We start from the raw sequence: 19,274 nt of genomic DNA, 5'->3' as shown, positions 1-19,274 counted from the left end.
TGTACAGCCAGCGCTGCAGACAGGGAGTTGCAGCGCTGGCTGAGCTTTGTAAGTGTGGACACCGTGTAAGTTGCAGCGCTGTAACCCCCTCACCAGCGCTGCAACTTGCAAGTGTAGCCAAGGCCTGAGCAAAAAGCTCCTGTTTAATTTGCTATTGTACTCCAACCGCTTAAATCTTGATAGCCAAGATTGCTGAAAACTCCTTTTCTTATCTTGTAGATTTGTTACATCTTTCTTTTGTATAACTTCAGTTTGAAAGCTGGGTGTTGAACTCGGGCCATCACTTGATGAATTATCCTTTTTCTTTTTTTTCTCTGGGTAACTTAATGGATAAATTCTTAATAGTTGATCATCAGTGGTCCTACAAATCAAGAGTTTGTTGCTGGGATAAAATGAAGCTACAACACGTCGGCGCCACAAGATTACAAGGGTCAATGAAAAGTCAGAAGCAGCACTTGCTTGCTTCAGTATATTATTTTGTTGTACCTGTTGTGATGAAGTGGGAATGTTCTTAATGTTCTCTCTGAATACTGTGTGGATGCCTCAGTTTCCCCTGCAAGGTGCCAACTGAAGGTGTTGGGGACAAAGAGATCAGATGGCCTCCTTGTCCGGAAGAGAGACAAAGGCCAGAGGAGGGGCTGGAGGGAGTGTCAGTTTGGAGCTGGCTGGGGAAATGGGGAGAGGCTCAGAACTTGGGTCTGGGCTCCTCACCCCCAAAGATGGACCTGACTGAGGGGTCCTGTTTTCTGTACCTACAAGCTGTGTTTTAGACTGTGTTCCTGTCATCTAAGAAACCTGTTTTACCGGCTGACTGAGAGTCATGTCTGACTGTGGAGTTGGGGTGCAGGACCCTCTGGCTTCCTTAGGAGCCCTGTCTGTGCAGACTTGCTGCGGGAAGCACACTATGTGGAAGGGCATGCTGAATGCTCCGAGATCGGACCCAGGAAGGTACAAGCTTCTTGCCCTGGAGACAGTATGCTCAGAAAGAGGAGGCATGCTCCCCCAGAATCCTGACTGGCTTTGTATGGAGTAGTTCAAGAGCATCCCCTTCCACACCATGCGCTTCCCGGAAGTCTGCACAGGCACTGAGACTCCCTCCTCTAGCCTTTGTCTCTTTTCCAGGCATTAGGAAGCCGCCTGATCTCTTTGTTCTCCAACACCTTGCAGGAGAGTGGCCCAGGCCATCAGTTGCCTGGAGACAGGGTGTCGGCCATTCTCTGTACAGACAGCATCACATTGGCTCTTTAGGGCTCTACAACAATCACACCCCCTTATCCCACCATCTAGATTCTTAAGAAATGCATTGGGGAAACTGAGGCACCCACACAGTATTCAGAGAAAACATTAAGAACATTCCCACTTCGTAACACCTGTATACGACCAGTTATATACTATAAGGGTGTAAAATAATGAAGTATTGTGCTGAGCACAATGATACTCCAAACTAACCACCGGATTTAAGTTGCGTGCTTTTCTCCTCAGGTGAGGGTTCTGGGGTGAGGCTGGGGATGAGGGGTTCACAGTGCAGGAGGATGCTCAGGGTTGGGATGCTGGGGGCACAGGCTTTGGGGTGGGGAAGGGCCGGGGATGAGGAACTTGGGGTGCAGACAGGCTACTCCAGGTCTAGTGCCAGAGAGGACCTTCTCCCCCTGCAGCACACTCACTCTGCACCATGGTTACTGTGCATGCTCCTAGGGCCCCTCTCAGGTCCAGAAAGCCCACTCGGCTCCCCTATAATGGGTACTGGGGCGGTTGCCATCACGGGTGGCCTCCCCTGCTGCTGCACCTCACCATAGCCTCACTGGGGATGGGGCTGCCCCTTGCCCAGCATGGGGCAGGAGTGGGGACTGCAGGATGATGGCTATGGGGAGAGGGGCAGGGTGTCTCAAAAGTCACCCAAGCCCCAGCTGCTCAGGTCTGGGAATCCTCCCTCCCCATCTCCCCTGTGGGTGCTGCGGGGGGAGGAGGGAGACTGCCATCACATGTGGCTTCCTTCCTCCCCTGCTGCCCCTCACCCTAGCCTCACTGGGGGTAGGGGATGGGGCTGCCCCTTGCCCAGTGTTGGGCAGGAGTGGAGGCTACAGATGTGGGGGGTGGGGAGTGGATCATAGGATCAAACACTCACGGAAGCCCCAGCAGCTGCTCAGGTGAGTGATGTCCATCTCCTGGCCGGAAGTCCCCTTGGCAACTCATCTCCTCCAAGTGGGTGCCAGGGGAGGGCTGCCAAGCACATGTGTGCCCCATCTCATCTCTCCCTTCTGAGGTGCTGCTGCAGCAGCAGCTGCCTCAGTTTTCCGGTGCTGCTCTTGTGCTATAGTCCTTAGGCAGCAGCAGTAGAAGCAAAGGAGAGGTGTGGGCTGTTTTCTTGCAGGCAGGCGGTGGGGGCTGGGGCCCGCTCCCAGCAGGGCCAGCTCCAAATATTGGTGAAGCAGAATCCCTAGCCTTGAATATTCCTGGAGCTCGGACACCACAAGCCCATATAACTTGCCACCTATGAGCCTGACTTCTGTTTCAGTTGTTTGTATAATCTTTGTTTGAATTATTTTATTTCCTTATCTAAAATAATGGAAAAACTTTGTACAGTGTATTTCTGTGGATACTAAGTTTTTAAAGATAATCATATCTGAGATTATAAGGTTTATTATCTTGCAGCATATTTAACATTCAGATTAGATACTCGTGCAATTGTTTATTAGCATGGTTTACATAAGAGCTCTATTTTTTTGTACTCCAAAACCTTCTCTGTTTGAACAACTTTCAAAAATGATTGGAACCTGCCTCTTCAAGAATGAACACTCTAACAGTACTACTCTGCTTAAGGCTACTTATTTGACATGACAAACAAATGGGAGGAGTAGACTCATAGACTTTAAGGTCAGAAGGGATCATTATGATCATCTAATCTGACCTCCTGCACAAAGCAGGCCCAGAATCCTACCCATCCACTTCTATAACAAACCCCTAACCTATGTCTGAGTTATTGAAGTCTTCAAATTGTGGTTTGAAGACCTCAATCAAGCTGCAGAGAAGTGCAGTGGAAGTGACCCATGCCCCACGCTGCAGAGGAAGGCGAAAAACCTCCAGGGCCTCTGCCAATCTGCCCAAGAGGAAAATTCCTTCCCGACCCCAAATATGGCGATCAGCTAAACCCTGAGCATGTGGGCAAGACTCACCAGTCAGCACTCAGGAAAGAACTCTCTGCAATAACTCAGATCCCATCCCATCACAGACCACTGGGCATACTTACCTGCTGATAATCAAAGATCACTTGCTAAAATTAATTACCAGAATTAGGCTATCCCATCATACCATCCCTTCCATAAACTTATCAAGCTTAGTCTTAAAGCCAGATATGTCTTTTGCCCCCACTACTCCCCTTGGGAGGCTGTTCCAGAACTTTACTCCTCTAATGGTTAGAAATCTTGGTCTAATTTCAAGTCTAAACTTCCTAGTGTCCAGTTTATACAGTTTCTTCATACCCATTTGTCTTGCTTGTACCACAATTGATACTAAGTTAAATAATTCCTCTCCCTCCTCTAATTTTAATTCCCTCTGACTAATATTTATAAAGATCAAGCAATATCCCCACACTCCCTTACATTACCTTCTTTTGTTAGGCCTGAACAAGCCAGCTCTTTGAGTCTCCTTTACATAAGACAGTGTTTTCCATTCCTCGGATTCATACCTAGATAGCCCATCTCTGAAACCTGTTCCAGTTTTGAATTCATCCTTCGTTAAACATGCAGGCGATGAGCCAGTAGAGCTGCACGCACAAGTATTTCAGATGAAGGTCTCACCGTGCCTTTATCGTATAACACATGAGCTTACACTAACTTCCACTTCCATACCTTGCCCTGATGCGATCCTAAAAGCTGCATTTCAGCTTTTCAATGGGCTCCATTATTTCGCCATGTGGCGGCTCATAGTCATCCTGTGTATCAACAATATCTCTCTCTCATTAATCCCTAAATGCATGACCTTGCACTTTTCACTATTAAATTTCATCCTATTACTATTACTCCAGTTTACAAGGTCATCCAGATCTTCCTGTATGATATCCAGGTCCTTCTCTGTGTTAGCAATACCTCCCAGCTTTGTGTCATCCACAAACTTTATCAATAGCACATTCCGGCTTTTTGTGCCAAGGTCAGTAATAAAAAGGTTAAATAAGATTGGTCCCAAAACTGATCCCTGAGGAACTCCACTAGTAACCTCTTTCCAGCCTACAGTTCACCTTTCAGTACGACCCGTTGTAGTCTCCCTTTAACCAGTTCCTTATCCACCTTTCATTTTCATACTGATCCCATCTTTTCCAATTTAACTAATAATTCCCCATGTGGAACCGTGTCAAATGCCTTACTGAAATCGAGGTAAATTAGATCCACTGCGTTTCCTTTGTCTAAAAAATCTGTTAAAATCTCAAAGAAGGAGATCAGGTTGGTTTGGCACAATCTACCTTTTGTAAAACCATGTTGTATTTTGTCCCAATTACCATTGACCTCAATGTCTTAACTACTTTCTCCTTCAAAATTTTTTCCAAGACTTTATATATACTACAGATGTCAAACTAACAGGCCTATAGTTACTCAGATCACTTTTTTTCCCTTTCTTAAAATAGGAACTATGTTAGCAATTCTCCAGTCATACGGTACAACCCCTGAGTTTACTGATTCATTAAAAATTCTTGCTAATGGGCTTCCAATTTCATGTGCCAGTTCCTTTAATATTCTTGGATGAAGATTATCTGGGCCTCTGATTTAGTCCCATTAAGCTGTTCGAGTTTGGCTTCTACCTCGGATGTGGTAATATCTACCTCCATAGCCTCATTCCCATTTGTCATCCTTCCATTATCCCTAAGCTCCTCATTAGCCTTATTAAAGACTGAGGCAAAGTATTTATTTAGATATTGGGCCATGCCTAGATTATCCTTAACCTCCATTCCATCCTCAGTGTTTAGTGTCCCACTTCTTCTTTCTTTGTTTTCTTCTTATTTATATGGCTATAGAACCTTTTACTATTGGTTTTAATTCCCTTTGCAAGGTCCAACTCTACATGGCTTTTAGCCTTTCTCACTTCATCCCTACATGTTCTGACCTCAATAAGGTAGCTTTCCTTGCTAATCCCTGCCCATCTTCCACTCCTTGTAGGCTTTCTGCTTTTTCTTAATCACCTCTCTGAGATGCTTGCTCATCCAGCTTGGTCTACAACTCCTGCCTATGATTTTTTTTCCCCTTTCTTGGGATGCAGGCTTCTGATAGTTTCTGCAACTTTGACTTGAAGTAATTCCAGGCCTCCTCTGCCTTTAGATCCACAAGTTCTTCAGTCCAATCCACTTCCCTAACTAATTTCCTTAATTCTTTAAGTTAGCCCTTTTGAAATAAAAAACCCTAGTCCAGATCTATTTTTGTTTATCCTTCCATCTAGTTTGAACTGAATTAGCTCATGATCACTCGAACCAAGGTTGTCCCCTACAACCATTTCTTCTATGAGGTCCTCACTACTCACCAAAAAACCAAATCTAAAAAAATGCATCCCTCTTTGTTGGTTCTTCAACTATTTGGTGAAGAAATCCATCAGCTATCACATCCAGAAAAATCTGAGCCCTATTATTATTACTTGCTAGCACTTGTCCTCCAGTCTATATCTGGGAAGTTAAAGTCTCCCCATGATCACACAATTCCCATTAGTTTTACTTCATTAAAGACATTAAAGAGGTCTCTATCCATATCCAAATCAGATCCCGGCGGTCTGTAGCACACCCAAGCACTATCTCAGGGGAGGCTCTAGTAGCTTTCTTTCCCCAATGTGATTTTTGCCCAGACAGACTCTGTCTTATCCATTCCATCCCTTCTATTTCTTTACAGTTAACCTCATCATTGATATACAATGCTACTCCACCACCTTTGCCTTTATTTCTGTCTTTCCTAAACAGCACATAGCCTTCAATACCTGTACTCCAGTCATTACTACTATTCCACCATGTTTCTGTTATCCCTATAATATCCGGTTTCACTTCCTGCACCAGTAGCTCTAGTTCTCCATTTTGTTACCTAGGCTCCTCGCATTAGTGTACAACATCTTAATTTTTGCTGTTTGGCTTCATCACTGACATTCTTTACCCGGATTAGGCACAGACATTCTACCACCAGTATCACCTATTAGACTGGTATCTACACTACCCTTCCTCCTTATGTCCATTCTTCTGCCCACGGCTGTATCCTCTCTTACTTTCGTTTTCTTCCCTCTCAATGTTTAATTTTCCGGCGTGGGAGATTACCTGGACATCTCCCAACATCTCCCCCAATTCCTAGTTTAAAGCTCTCTTAATCAGTTGTGCCAGCCTCCATCCTAGAAGTCTATTTCCTCCTTACTCAGTGAAGTCCATCCTGAGAGAACAGTCCTCTGTCCATGAATGCTTCCCAGTGGCCATATACATCCCAAAGCTCTCCTTATAGCACCACTGCCTGAGCCATCTGTTGATCGCCATAATCTTGTCACACCTTTGTTGCCCTTCTCTAGGAACCGGCAGAATCTCACTGAAGATCACCTGAGCCTCGATTTCCTTAAGCATTTTCCCCAGTCTGGCATAGTCTCCCTTGATACATTCCAGCGAGAATCTAGCCGTATCATTTGTTCCCACATGAAGGACAATCAACGGATTCTTTCCCGCTCCCATTAGGATCCTTTTCAGCCTCAGGTCCACATGCCGTATCTTAGCACCCGGCAGACAGCACACCCTTCCTTCTGTTCTCTGGATCAGCTCTAGTTACAGGCCTGTCTGTTCTTCTTAGTAAGGAGTCCCTGATCAAGTAGACCTGCTTTCTCCTGGTGACAGTGTGATTCTCTGGTCTATCCCCTGCACCCACTGGCTGCAAGTCCTCTCGATTCCTATTCACCCTTGTAGTCCTCCGCAACTCTTCCTGTATCCTCCTGGGGCTCATAGTCTTGGCTTTATGGCAAAAAACAAATCACAAATGTATAGAAAAAATGCAGAACAACAGACAGATGATGCTGTTTTTACAGATTATGATGTCTGTGTGGAAAAAATTGTTTAAAATCACCCCCTGGTCATTTTCCCATAGTCAGCTCTCCTGGACCTATATAAATGATGGACGATACTTTATTAAATCACAGTTGCTTTATCCTTATTGAAAAACCCTAAGTTGCTGGTTTTGACAGGGACAAACATACTGCTGTAACTGATAGAAGCAAAATTCTTGTGGCTATCATGAATTTGCCTGATAGAGTGTAGCCTCGTTATAGGGTATGCTGTGTTTGTGTTTTCAATGAAGTAGTAACATTCTGAAATAACTTTTAGAAATATACAACAGAATTTGATATAATCCTCTGGCTGAAGATTTATAATTCTGCTGGAAGACCTTGCTGTTTCTCTGCCATGGGTCAGTGATGGATTAGCCTATCAACAGTTGCTATGCTAGGCCATGACTGGATTCCAGCTCTACTGCTAAGGAGTCAATTACCTATAATATGTAAATGACTGGAGCTGCAGGACATTCCTATTACGTCCAACTGCACTGAGCTAAAATCATTTTGTGACCGTACTGTACCAGCATTAAAGCATTGGTGGTGTAACTGGGGCTACAAAGTTAATGTGCCATTGAGTTAAAGCAAGATAGTCTGTCTGGGTACATATTTGACATGTGCAGTATGCAATCTCATGTAAATAACCTTTGTCGCCAGAGGTATTAGTTTTGTTTTGGAAGAACATAGGGTTATCCTACAGAATTATACTAACTGACCCATGATTGATAGTTGCAATCAGCATGGTCCATAGATTGGGGGGATTAACTTTCTAATGACTTCTTAAGATGGGACAGAGAAATAGTTTTGCTTGGTTTTATTGTGAAATATGAATCTTGAATAATCTTTTCAAACTTGTTGATAGCCAACTTGAAACTCATTGTATGGTATGAGGGCTAAGGTCTTTCTTAGGTAAAATATTATATACTTGTAGTTAATTCTAGAAACTAAATAAACTCATGTGGAAGAGATTGAGCCACATGTGTAATGCATTGTTTTTGCAGTGAATGTAAAATGGGGGAAAGAGAAATTTGATGGTGTAGAGCTGAATACTGATGAACCTCCAATGGTGTTCAAGGCTCAGCTTTTCGCATTGACTGGAGTTCAGCCAGACAGACAGAAAGTTGTGGTGAAAGGAGGAGCTCTAAAGGTAGAAATCACCAATAACTTCCTTGTATTTGTCTAATTCTGTTTAATGTTCTGATTAATGTTTAATCAACAGTAAGAATATAATGTTACAAGTGTATAAATGTATGACCATGAACAGTTCAGAAAACACGTAGTATGATGTGTTGATGCTACAGGTCTGTTGCTTGTTACTGGAAAATATTTTTCAAAATACAAGTTGATTAAATGGTGGTCAGCACAAACCAGTTTCAAAATTTTTCCCGCGCCTTTCAGATTTTCCTTGTTGCTTAAGAAATTAACAGAACTTGAACAGAACATTCTGTATACCTCAGTTAAGAATTTTAGCTTGTTTCTGCATTGCAGGCCAGTGAAAACAATCCAGAACAGACAGTGCATCTCTGCCATACACTTTTTATGCCAATATGACTTAATTTGGTCAATTTGTCTTCTTTCCCTTCCTTCTGAAACAGATATTGGAGCTGACTAGTTGTAAAACTATCAAGAGCAATCTAGAAAAGGGTACCTTGCTGGTTTTAGTTTAGATTGACACAAGATTGGAAAAAGTGTCTTTAGTAAAGTGTTCACACTTTGCTATAATGTGCTGTTCAGAGACGAATGACTAATGTTGGTGAAAGCATCAGTTAGCCTTTTGAGTCTTCTAAAAATACTGTAAGACAGTAACACAATCCTTTTCTTCTCCTCAAACATAGGATGATGAGTGGGGCAACATCAAAATCAAGAATGTAAGTATCAAAAATTCACTTGCATATTGGTAAATTGCTTAAAACTTGATCAGTTTATTATAGTGATCATCTTTTTAAGAGTCTCTGATTACTTCCATCATAAGTGGGGTGATAGTCTTCCTATTTTTTCCTGAAAGTCATAACTCCATAGTGAATAATGGGAGATACACTTAATCAAAATTGTGTTTTGTAACCACAGTGGCCTTTACATTTTCTGCTTTTAGACTAAATAATAATTTTAGGATGTAGTTGTCTTACCTACGCATTATTTTAGGAGACTCACTGTGGAGATTTTTAACATTTGTTCTCTGGGAATATGGTGAGAGAACTTTGTGAGCTAGGATGTATGGGGAAATGACAATGTCTTCCTGGTATGCTCTGAGAATTTTTTTTATTGCATATTATATTGATAGCCACTACTCACTCAATTGCTCTTCTAGGATTGTTTCTCTGGTATAGGGTCTGTACTGCTTTCATGAGCCTCACTGATGAGGGTTATCTGCTATTTTTCCACTCCCAGGGTAATACAAGAGATTCTTGTGATTTTGTTTTTGTTCTTTCCCTGTAGTCTACTAGCACTTTTACTCAGCACATCCATGTTGTTTATCCGATATTCTGCCTGACCAGGGAAAAGCAGGGGTTGCTCCTGAGCTCTCCCTGATGGTTCTCTTCTTTCTTGCAGGAACTTGGTAGTTCCTTTCTCTTAGCTTCAGCAGCAGTCTGGTAGGGAGGGGATCTTTAATGAACAGACAGGGGAAAGTTGCTTGATTCCCCTAGCCTGGTGGTAGTTCTCCAGCACTACTTACGCAGTATCAGCAGGGTGGTGCAGTAGATCAAAGAGCTATGGCAAAGGTACTTGCATACTATTGTGTTGAGGGCTGGACAGGTAAAATTCTGGTTTTGCACTGTGTACCAGCTGCTGGTAGCCTTCCTCCAATAATCTAACCACACTTCAGGATAATTTAAGGAATTTGTACTACTTGCGGTGAGTCTCTGGCTACTTATTACTCATTTTTTGAATACCCCTTTCATTACCAGCATTATACTTTCAAACACTGACCTGTTGGTCAAAGAGGAAGGAAATGTCTATGGTGTGGAGCCACCCAGGCTGTCATGATGGCAAGCTCCTTTTGCACACACTGGCCCAGGAAAGCACCATAGCACCAGTACCTTTCTGCCCTGACTGTTCACCTCTTGTTCTCTGGGCAATACTGTGAAGCATCCCCAACCCATTTTCCCCTCATATCTATGCCCTATTGGCCACCCTTTGATCAAATATTTCTCACTTCCTCAAATAGCTCCCCTGTCCTCAGAGGTGGCATTTCACTTTTCCTCCTCCTCTTAGTATTCCCATTCCAAGAGAACGCACAGATCCAAACCCACAAGCCAGACATCATGGTAGTAAATTCAACAAGATCCCTCTCAAGCTCCCTCAAATCCTTAGCCAGAGAAGCATGAATTTCTTCCTATTCCGAGTATTCTGAACTTGAATAATTAGCAACTTTTGCACACATGCATGTGGAGATTCTAGTAAACTTTATTTTATCTTTTCGAATCTGAACATAGTTCTGGCTCTTAACTTCTTAACGCCCAAGATCGAAGAAATGGAAGATAAAGTAATTTCCCTTGTATAGTACTAGAGTATGAAAGACTTTTGACTCTGAAGGGTCAAAAATGGAGGGAGTTTTCATTTAAGGGTATTCTGTGGTTCATTAATTTTTTAGTCATAATTGGAACCTGATGTTAGGTAAAGCTGTTTATTAGAAAGATCTTGGCTACTGATTGACACAGTGTCCAGGCCAAATGCAAGCTTTCATAAAAAATACACTTCTACCCTGATATAATGCGACCTGATATAACATGAATTCAGATATAATGTGGTAAAGCAGCGCTTGGGCGGAGCGGGGGGCGGGACTGCGCACTCTGGTGGATCAAAGCAAGTTGGATATAACGCGGTTTCACCTATGACGCGGTAAGATTTTTTGGCTCCCAAGGACAGCGTTATATCTGGGTAGAGGTATACTAAGAAATTTTTCCTATTGTGCATTTTCTACATAATTGCAAAGTCAGTAGTACTGTTTAGAGATTAATGGACTAAAATCTTTTAGTTTTCATGGAGGAAGGGTGATTCATAATTCAATATAAATATAAAACAATAAAGCAGTAGATTCACTTCATTTTTTGTTTCATTGGTTATCTTTTTCTTTAGAAACAATAATGCAGTATCAAATAGACATTGTAAGAGAACACTTAGTTTACCTCCAATAGGAGATATCCAAAATCACTAAATTTTAGAGGTATGCAGATTTCTACCTTTCTTGCACTTGTATTTTTTGAATGTTCTTTAATGTGTCTGATTATATCTGCTGTGTTACAGGGGATGACCTTATTAATGATGGGCTCTGCAGAGGCACTCCCTGAGGAACCAGTTGCTCGACCTGTCTTTGTGGAAGACATGACGGAGGAGCAGTTAGCCTCAGCTGTAAGCATATTTTGTACCTCAGATTCTTGTTATCTTTTGGATAACTGCACTTTTCAGTGTATTTATAACGTTTATTTAAAAGTGGATCTTAAACTGTAGCTTATTTACTTATCATTTCTAGTATCTAACAAACCTGAAGGTGTTGACAATGTAATGTGACTTTGGAGGAAATGGTAAAAAGTTTGCTTTAATTAATGTCATTTGGCTTGAACCAACCTTCTGATGGGGTAGGCATACAGTAGAACCTCAGAGTTATGAACACCAGAGTTACAAACTGATCAGTCAACCACATACCTCATTTGGAACCAGAAGTACACAAACAGGCAACAACACTAGAGGAAGAATAAGCCGATATGATACGGTGTTTAAATGTAAAGTACTTTAAAAAAAAAAAAAAAAGACAAAGAAGCATTTTTCTTATGCACAATAAAGTTTCAAAGCTATATTAAGTCAATGTTTAGTTTTAAACTTTTAAAAAACAACCATAACATTTTGTTCAGAGTTATGAACAACCTCTATTCCCAAGGTGTTCGTAACTCTCAGGTTCTATTGTAGTACAGACTTCCCAGATGTGGCTCTGGAGAGGCGTCTGAAGCCAGACTTGTATCGTCCTTGTGTTTTTGATCCTGGGCTTCTCTTGAACAAAGACTACTAGTAGTGTCAAATTATTTGGTGGCTTTTCTATATTTATAATAGTGCACCCTAAAAATATCCTAGTCTCCTTATGTGAACATTGGTTCCCAGGTGAAAATTTGAAACTCCTTTTTTACACTGTTGGAGTACACTGTGTGAGAGGAGAATCTGTGTGGGAAAAGATTGATGTAATGTTCGGGATGTATTTTTTTTAATAACTTGAATAGTTTTGTTTGTCCTTAATCTGAACTAGGAGCTGTTTTATGCTAATTAAAAAAATACCACAAACAGCCAAGGTGACTTTTGAACACTGGCTACTGTACATGAGGAACAATATCTGTTATAAATATCCATATGATGATGGCTTTGTAATTTAAGACTGACATGTATTTTAATACTTACGTAAGAGCCACCTGTGGTCTGAGAGGAAAATAATTGATACTTAAATTAAATATACCTGTGAGACTAGAGCTATCCAGTCACCTAGACTAACTTTAAATAATAGAGGTAAGCAAGGAGACATGTCAATCTTGGATCAAATTTGAAGGGCTTTACATGTTACTTTTTCTCTTACCAAATTTTATGTCCCTGAATTTTTGACATCTGAATTTCAAATATGCCTATACTCTGGTTAGTTTGTTTGTTTTTTTAAACAGACACACTAACACAGTTTGTGTAGCTAGATTAATGCTTTTTCCCAAAAATGTATCCAAATGCATAGTTGACTCATTTTGTACAAATCAATTTTTCCTGATATTTGGCTCACTTTTTATTAAACAAGCTTTACAAAATATAATGTATTTGTGCAATCATTTCTAATGGTTCCTGAAATTGTTATGGTCCAGTTATTCTATTAGTATGACCATTTTCTTTGTTTAAGAAGTTAAATCAATGTTTTTAAAATGTAAACTGCAGGACCTCAGAAATTCAAAAAACTTTAACTCCTCCCTGTAAACTCGTGATAAAGCAAAGCAGTATTTTAACAATTTAACTATGGATTTCATTACTTTTCAGAGTTCTGCTGAGAACATAGATGTTGTTTTAACGTTGATTTGATTATATTACAACTACACCTCTACCCCGCTATAACGTGACCAATATAATGTGGGTTTGCATACAACGCTGTAAAGCTCTGACGTGCTGCTCTGAGCAGCGTGTTAAGGGTGCCGGACCAGGCTGGGGCCAAGGGGTTCGATAAGGGGCAGAGGGTCTCAGGGATGGTCAGGGGCTCCTCCCTCACCCCCCAGGGTCTGGTGTGCAGGAGCTGAGGGAGGGCACTTGTGGGGGTCCTGCAGTCCCAGAGTGGTCCAGGGGATTAGCGGAGGGCCGGGAGCAGCCTGTTCTGCTTCCCTCGCCCCGGCCCCAGCCATGTCACTTGGAGGAGGGAGGCTTGGCGGAAGGGATCCCCCCCCGCACTCACCAGCAGCAGTGGAAGCAGAGCATCCAGGCCCTAGCCTGCTCCACTCCGCCAACTCCCAGCCACAGCACTCCGCTTTTCGCTGCAGGTGAATATGGAGGGCGTCCTTTCCCCAACCTCCCCGCACTCACCTGTGGTAGGAAGCAGAGCGCCACGGCTGGGAGGTGGCAGAGTGGAGCAGGCTGTGGCCACGTTGCTCCGCTTCTTGCTGCTGGTGAGTGCGAAGGGTGTCCTTTCCCCAACTCACTAGTAGCGGGAAGCCCAGCCCCAACCAGCTCCACTCCACCAGCTCCCAGTCATGATGCTCCACTTCCCACCACGGGTGAGTGCAGGACCTTTCTCCAGCTGCCCCTCAGTGACATGGCTGGGGCTGGGGCCGTGTCGCTCCGCTTTCCGCCGCAGATGAGTAGGGGGTGGCATCCTTTCCCCAACCTCCCCGTACTCACCGATGGCAGGAAGTGGAGCGCTGCAGCTGGGAGCTGACAGAGTGGAGTGGACTGGGGCCGGGCTGCTCCACTTCCCGCTGCTGCCGATGAGTGCTTGTCGGGGCAGGGGTGGTGGTGGATAGGGGTCAGAGCAGTCAGGGAAACGGTGGGTTGGGTAGGTGGTGGGGCCCTGGAGGTGATTAGGGATGGGGATCTCTGGAGGGAGCAGTCAGGGAACAAGGAATGGGGCGGGGGGAAGCAAGTTTGATATAACGTGGTGAGATTTTTTGTCTCCTAAGGACTTCGTTATATCGGGGTAGAGGCATATCATTAAAAACGTATGCAAGATTATCAAGGCAATCAGCAAGAAAAAATATTTTAAAGCTTGAATTTGATTATAATTGGAACTTCTGTAAATGTGCTCCTTTTAGGAGATTTGCCGTCTAAATTTCATTCTGTTCACTATACCAGAATGTACACAAAAATAAAATGAAGCACTCTTGAATGTTTTTAAAAGCTCAAAAGTGCACTAAAATGTAAAATACTTAAAGCTAACAAGATAATAGAACTAAAAATAAATACACTTTACAAAAATAAATTTGAATTAAAAGATTTATTAGATAAAATTTGATGTAACATGATGGTGGATCAGGTTTCTTTAATTTCAGATCTGTCCTAACAAGCTACTGTCTAAGTTACAGTATTTATACCAAAATAATTTCAAATGTCTCTTAAATCTTCAAGCACTGTGTATATTTCCTTGGCAGATGGAGTTACCATGTGGTTTGACAAATCTTGGCAACACTTGTTACATGAATGCTACAGTTCAGTGTATCCGCTCTGTGCCAGAACTGAAAGAGGCCCTTAAGAGGTAGGGTTGAGTACAAAAGTACTAAGATTAAAATCGTTTTCCTTGGATTATGAAGTGTCTGTTGTGTAAAATTGTCATCTTACTAGAGTTACAGACTAACAGAAGCGTTGTGTTGGTTACATCTTTGTCATTACTAAGTCAAAGCAGCTGCATATTTATAGAAGATGACATATTTTTAAGAGAATTGATTCTATCTCACTAAAAAAGTTTACATCCAAATTCTGGTCCAGTCTACTGCAAATAAGGCTTCACAAAACTGTTTAGGCAGGTTGCTGAACTTTGATCATCTACTCTTCTTGGGTTTATGTATATTCTGTTTTTTCTAAAGTATTATGATCTCTCCTTTTAAAAAACAAAACACAACAAAAAACCTGTTATGCAGTTAACTTAAGAACCAGTCCTGTTCCTTTGCGAAAACACTTTTCCATAACTGTGTCCACTAGTTTGTTTGCAAACTGTCCAATTACAGATTATATAGCTTGTGATGTTCAGTATGTTACATTTTGTTGGCAACACAATGAAAGATTTAGTTTTATAAGTCCACAAGCATTTTTTTAATACACTTAGTACTTCCTGATTTTCCTGACTCTTCTAGATTGAGGTGTGGAAACAACCAACACTGATTTAATTGTGAGTAATGCACCGTCTTGAGGGTCAGCAAGATAAATAAATCTGTTCTTCCAGACTTCTCATTGGAGAATTCCAGTGAGAGAGCCAACAGGCATACAATATGAGAGGTCTTCAACACTGAAGAATTATGGGAATAATGGTCATTTAGGCAGGATTACATAACTCGTGTAGAATGATCAAAACTCTTGATGCTTCTGCACTTGACTTGGTTTCCCCAGTATTCCTGATGAATTCTGTGATCACCCTTCAGCTCTCTTCCCTCCCCCCCACCACCCCAAATCCTGGGATGTGGATTTGGTGGTGAGGCTGCACCCGATCCGAAACACTGTGAGGGCCAGGCCTATCCCAGAAACACCCCAGGGCCCTGCCCCTGTATCAGCTGTGGGCGGGGAGGCAGGCAGGCAGGCTTAGCACAGCAGGATCTAACTATGGAAGGGCTTATTATGAAAGGGATTGAGGTGTGGGTTAAGAGGGTTCTGGGTGGGGCAGTTTGGGTGTGGGTGGCTCAGTGGGGGAGTCCGGATGTGATGGGGGATGGGGTTACAGCTGCAGGGGCAATGGGACTATGCAGCAGGTCAGATGAAGGTGGTTGGGGCTCAGTGGGGGGAGGGGTGTTGCAGGGAGGGTTTGAGTGCTTGGGGAATGGGGATGGGCGTGGTCCGGATGCAGCTGGTTGGGGCTCAGTGCAGTGGGGGTCCAGGTGAATAGGGAGTAAGGCTTGTGGTATGGGTTCAAATGTGGGGGGCCGAGCAGGGGTTGGGGCTTGGCGGGGAGATGATCTGGGTGCAGGGTTGGGGGGTTTGGATGTAGGGGGAGGAGCGAGCTGGGGGTCCAGATGCAGGGGAGTATTGGTGGGTGAGGCTGTGTGGAGGTCTGGGTATGGGGGCTTCCGGATGCATGGGAGTTGGGTGGGGGAGCAGCTCCCTGTACAGTGACCCCTCCCCATGCAGCTGAGGAGCAATGGGGACAGGAAGTGTGTGTGTGTGTGTGTGTGTGGGAGGGAAGAGCTTCCTGCAGCTGGGGGAGGTTTCTGGGGGTGGGTCTGACCTGGTCTCAGCCCCAGCTACTCCTTGCAGGGAAAGTGTGCTCCTCCCCCAGCCCAGATGGGACTGCAAGCTGAGCCCATTGCAGGTAGGAGCTGCCAGGTATGGGGTGGGGGAAGATTGGGAGGGGTCTGAGTCGGGGGGGGGAGGGGTTGGGTGGACAGAGGGTGGGTCTGACCAAGGACCACCTGGGGAGTCCCCAAGCCCTCTGTCTCGCCCCAGTAATTTAGCTCACTGTTGGCTGCCCCAGGTGCCCGATGCACCTGAGCTGCTGAGGAGTGGCACGTGATCGCTCTTGCAGCTTCCCTTTGATTCCCCGTCAGAGAGTCATTTTTCTGTAGGGAAACAAAGAAATCTGCAGGGGACATGAATTCTGCACCCACAGAGTCATGCAGAATTCCCCCAGGAGTAACATGTACAGTAATACTGATTATCGAAATACTTATTCAAATTAATTGCCTTCCGTTCTATTCAATAATCAAGATTTGACTGTTAAAGTAATGAGTCTGGCATCAGCGTTGCCTTGTATTAACTTTGATAGCTATTTCTAGGCTGTAAAATTTATATATCTAGCTACACTGGAAAACTCTTCAGAAATAATCTTAGGGGGTGGGGAATCCCATAAATCTTAATTTCAGTCAGGAAATCTTTTTCACACTTAGTTTTAGTGCTGTATTTAGTATCTTAAATATTACATGGGTGAGTGTCAAAATATATCCTATAAAACTGGCAGGATGCAATAAAAGGTGGCAGTATTCTACCTGATGGGAAACCAGCCCTGGAAAAAGACAAATTCACTGCTCTGAATGGTGTTTGCAGGACTCACCCTTTCTCTTCTCTCTTGATGGCAGCACAAAAGGATAGTGAGGAGGGAAGTAAAGCTGAGTTAGCTCAGCTGGTCAAGCTTAGTGTTCTAGTTTCACTTCACATCAGCTATCCTATTGAGGTCTGTAGGAGCATCGTCTCCCTTTAGCTTTCCATGGTTGATGTACCCCTTTCTGATGAAAAGGATACTCTCCCTGACATCAATTTTTGTGGAAGCCAGATCCAAGGTTGAAGTAAGAGAAGTACAGATCCCTCTTCCTATCTTGGAGGAGCCTGTTTCCTCAGAGCTCCTCCTCTACATACTAAAGTAAGGGCTCAATTAGGAAGAGAAATTTGATATAGGAGTAGCAGGAGGGGCTCCCAGACTTGCGTAACAGTGAGTGTAGCAGCAGCATCGCCTGACGGAAAATAGGTACCTGAACTACTCCTCCTTAAAGAAAGATCTGTTCCATCCATTACTTCCCTCTGACTGGAGCAGGGAAGAAAGGGTGCCCACTAGCTCTATAAATTTTGAATAAAATTTAATCTTAAGAGCGTAAGAACTACCGTACTGGGTCAGACCCTGGGTCCATCTTGCCCAGTATCCTGTTTCCAATAGTAGCCCATACCAGAGCTTCAGGCACAATGTACAGAACAGGGTAGTTATCAAGTGATCCATCCTTGTCTTGTTCTCCCAGCTTCTGGTAGTCAGAGGTTTAGGGTTGCCTCAACCATGGGTTTCAGTCACTGATCATCTTGGCTAATAGCCATTGATGGACCTACCCTCTGTGAACTTACCTAGTTCTTTTTTTAACCCAGTTATACTTTTGGCTATCACTGCATCTCATGGCAATGATCTCCACAGGTTAGTTGTACATTGTGTGAAAAAGTACTTCCTCTTGTTTGTATTGAACCTCCTGTCTCTTAATTTCATTGGGTGATCCCTACTTTTTGTATTGTGTGAAAAGGTAAGGAACACTTCTGTATTCACTCTCTACATCATTTATGATTTTATAGACCTCTATCATATCCCCCCTTAGTCATCTTTTTTAAAAAAAAAAACAAAAAAAACTGAACTAATCTCTTTAGTCTCTCCTCATGGAAGTCATTCCAGACCCTTGATCATCTTGGCCTCTCTCTAACTTTTTCCAGTTCCACTAAATACTTTCTAAGGTGGGTTGACCAGAACTAGACACAATATTCAACCCCCCCCAATCCCCCAGCTGGCTGGGAATTTGCTTGAGGACATAAAATCCTTTTGGTTACTTGCTCTCTTGTCCCCATTCTCTTCTCCTTGCAACACTTCATTGTTTCCTAAGAGAGAGATGTGTGACAATAGCTACCAGAATTAGTGGTCTCCCCTCAGCTTTGATCTGCTTTAACCACTGAGTGTGGCTATTCCTCTCCACCTTGGCTCAAATCATTTTAGGAAGCAGATGTTGTTGCTCCTATGTGAAGCAGTAGAAACCTGTGGTTAGGCAAGTGTTCAGCCTTACTTTTCATGTGCTAAGCAAGGAAAGTCTCCTCTTCCAAGAAACAGGAAGAGAAGGGGGCAGAATTAAATGGAAGTAGAGTGTATGCAAAAGTACGTAGAATTATTAAAAATTTGATTATTTTAATTTTTTTTTCATTTACCCTTAAGCAAAAGTGATTTGAGGGATGCCAGCCTTTCCTTTGCTTCAGTATAATTATAGCAGAAATGATGGTTTGGGGTGGGTGTCAAAGCACTAGACGAGGATGTATGCTACCAGGAGGTAAATACTTGGATTACATCAAGTTCAGTGAATCTCCCCAGAACCCTTTTTTAGAATTTTTTTTTAATTTCTATCTGACCATTTTATCCACTCCCCTCTTTTGTGAATTAAAAACCTGGTGTTTGTTTTTTAAGAATTATTTTATGGTTTCGTTTAATTGCATGCAAATTACTTGAATCTCTTTTAGGTATGCCGGTGCCTTAAGAGCTTCAGGAGAAATGGCCTCTGCTCAGTATATTACTGCAGGTCGGTATTTGGATCAGAACACAGTGTTTTTGCTATTATGTAACTTTACCTCTTGGC

The 19,274-nt window shown here is 43.0% G+C and overlaps 1 protein-coding gene across 3 annotated transcripts in view; it reads left to right on the top strand.

The window, feature by feature from the left end:
- The window catches only part of USP14 (ubiquitin specific peptidase 14), a 45,697-nt gene that overhangs the window by 7,850 nt on the left and 18,573 nt on the right, over positions 1 to 19,274 (top strand). For 2 of the 3 annotated variants that reach the window (XM_032792375.2, XM_032792376.2), the window contains exons 2-6: positions 8,046 to 8,191; positions 8,880 to 8,912; positions 11,290 to 11,394; positions 14,637 to 14,740; positions 19,159 to 19,217. In XM_032792375.2, the coding sequence (XP_032648266.1) occupies positions 8,046 to 8,191; positions 8,880 to 8,912; positions 11,290 to 11,394; positions 14,637 to 14,740; positions 19,159 to 19,217 (447 nt within the window). The remainder of the gene's footprint in view (positions 1 to 8,045; positions 8,192 to 8,879; positions 8,913 to 11,289; positions 11,395 to 14,636; positions 14,741 to 19,158; positions 19,218 to 19,274) is intronic. The other variant, XM_075062955.1, reaches the window with a different exon arrangement.

Source organism: Chelonoidis abingdonii, chromosome 2 (assembly GCF_003597395.2).
Source record: "Chelonoidis abingdonii isolate Lonesome George chromosome 2, CheloAbing_2.0, whole genome shotgun sequence".
NCBI classification, from domain to species: Eukaryota; Metazoa; Chordata; order Testudines; family Testudinidae; genus Chelonoidis; species Chelonoidis abingdonii.
The sequence above is the reverse complement of the archived record's forward strand: the minus strand, read 5'-3'. Positions and strand labels throughout refer to the sequence as shown.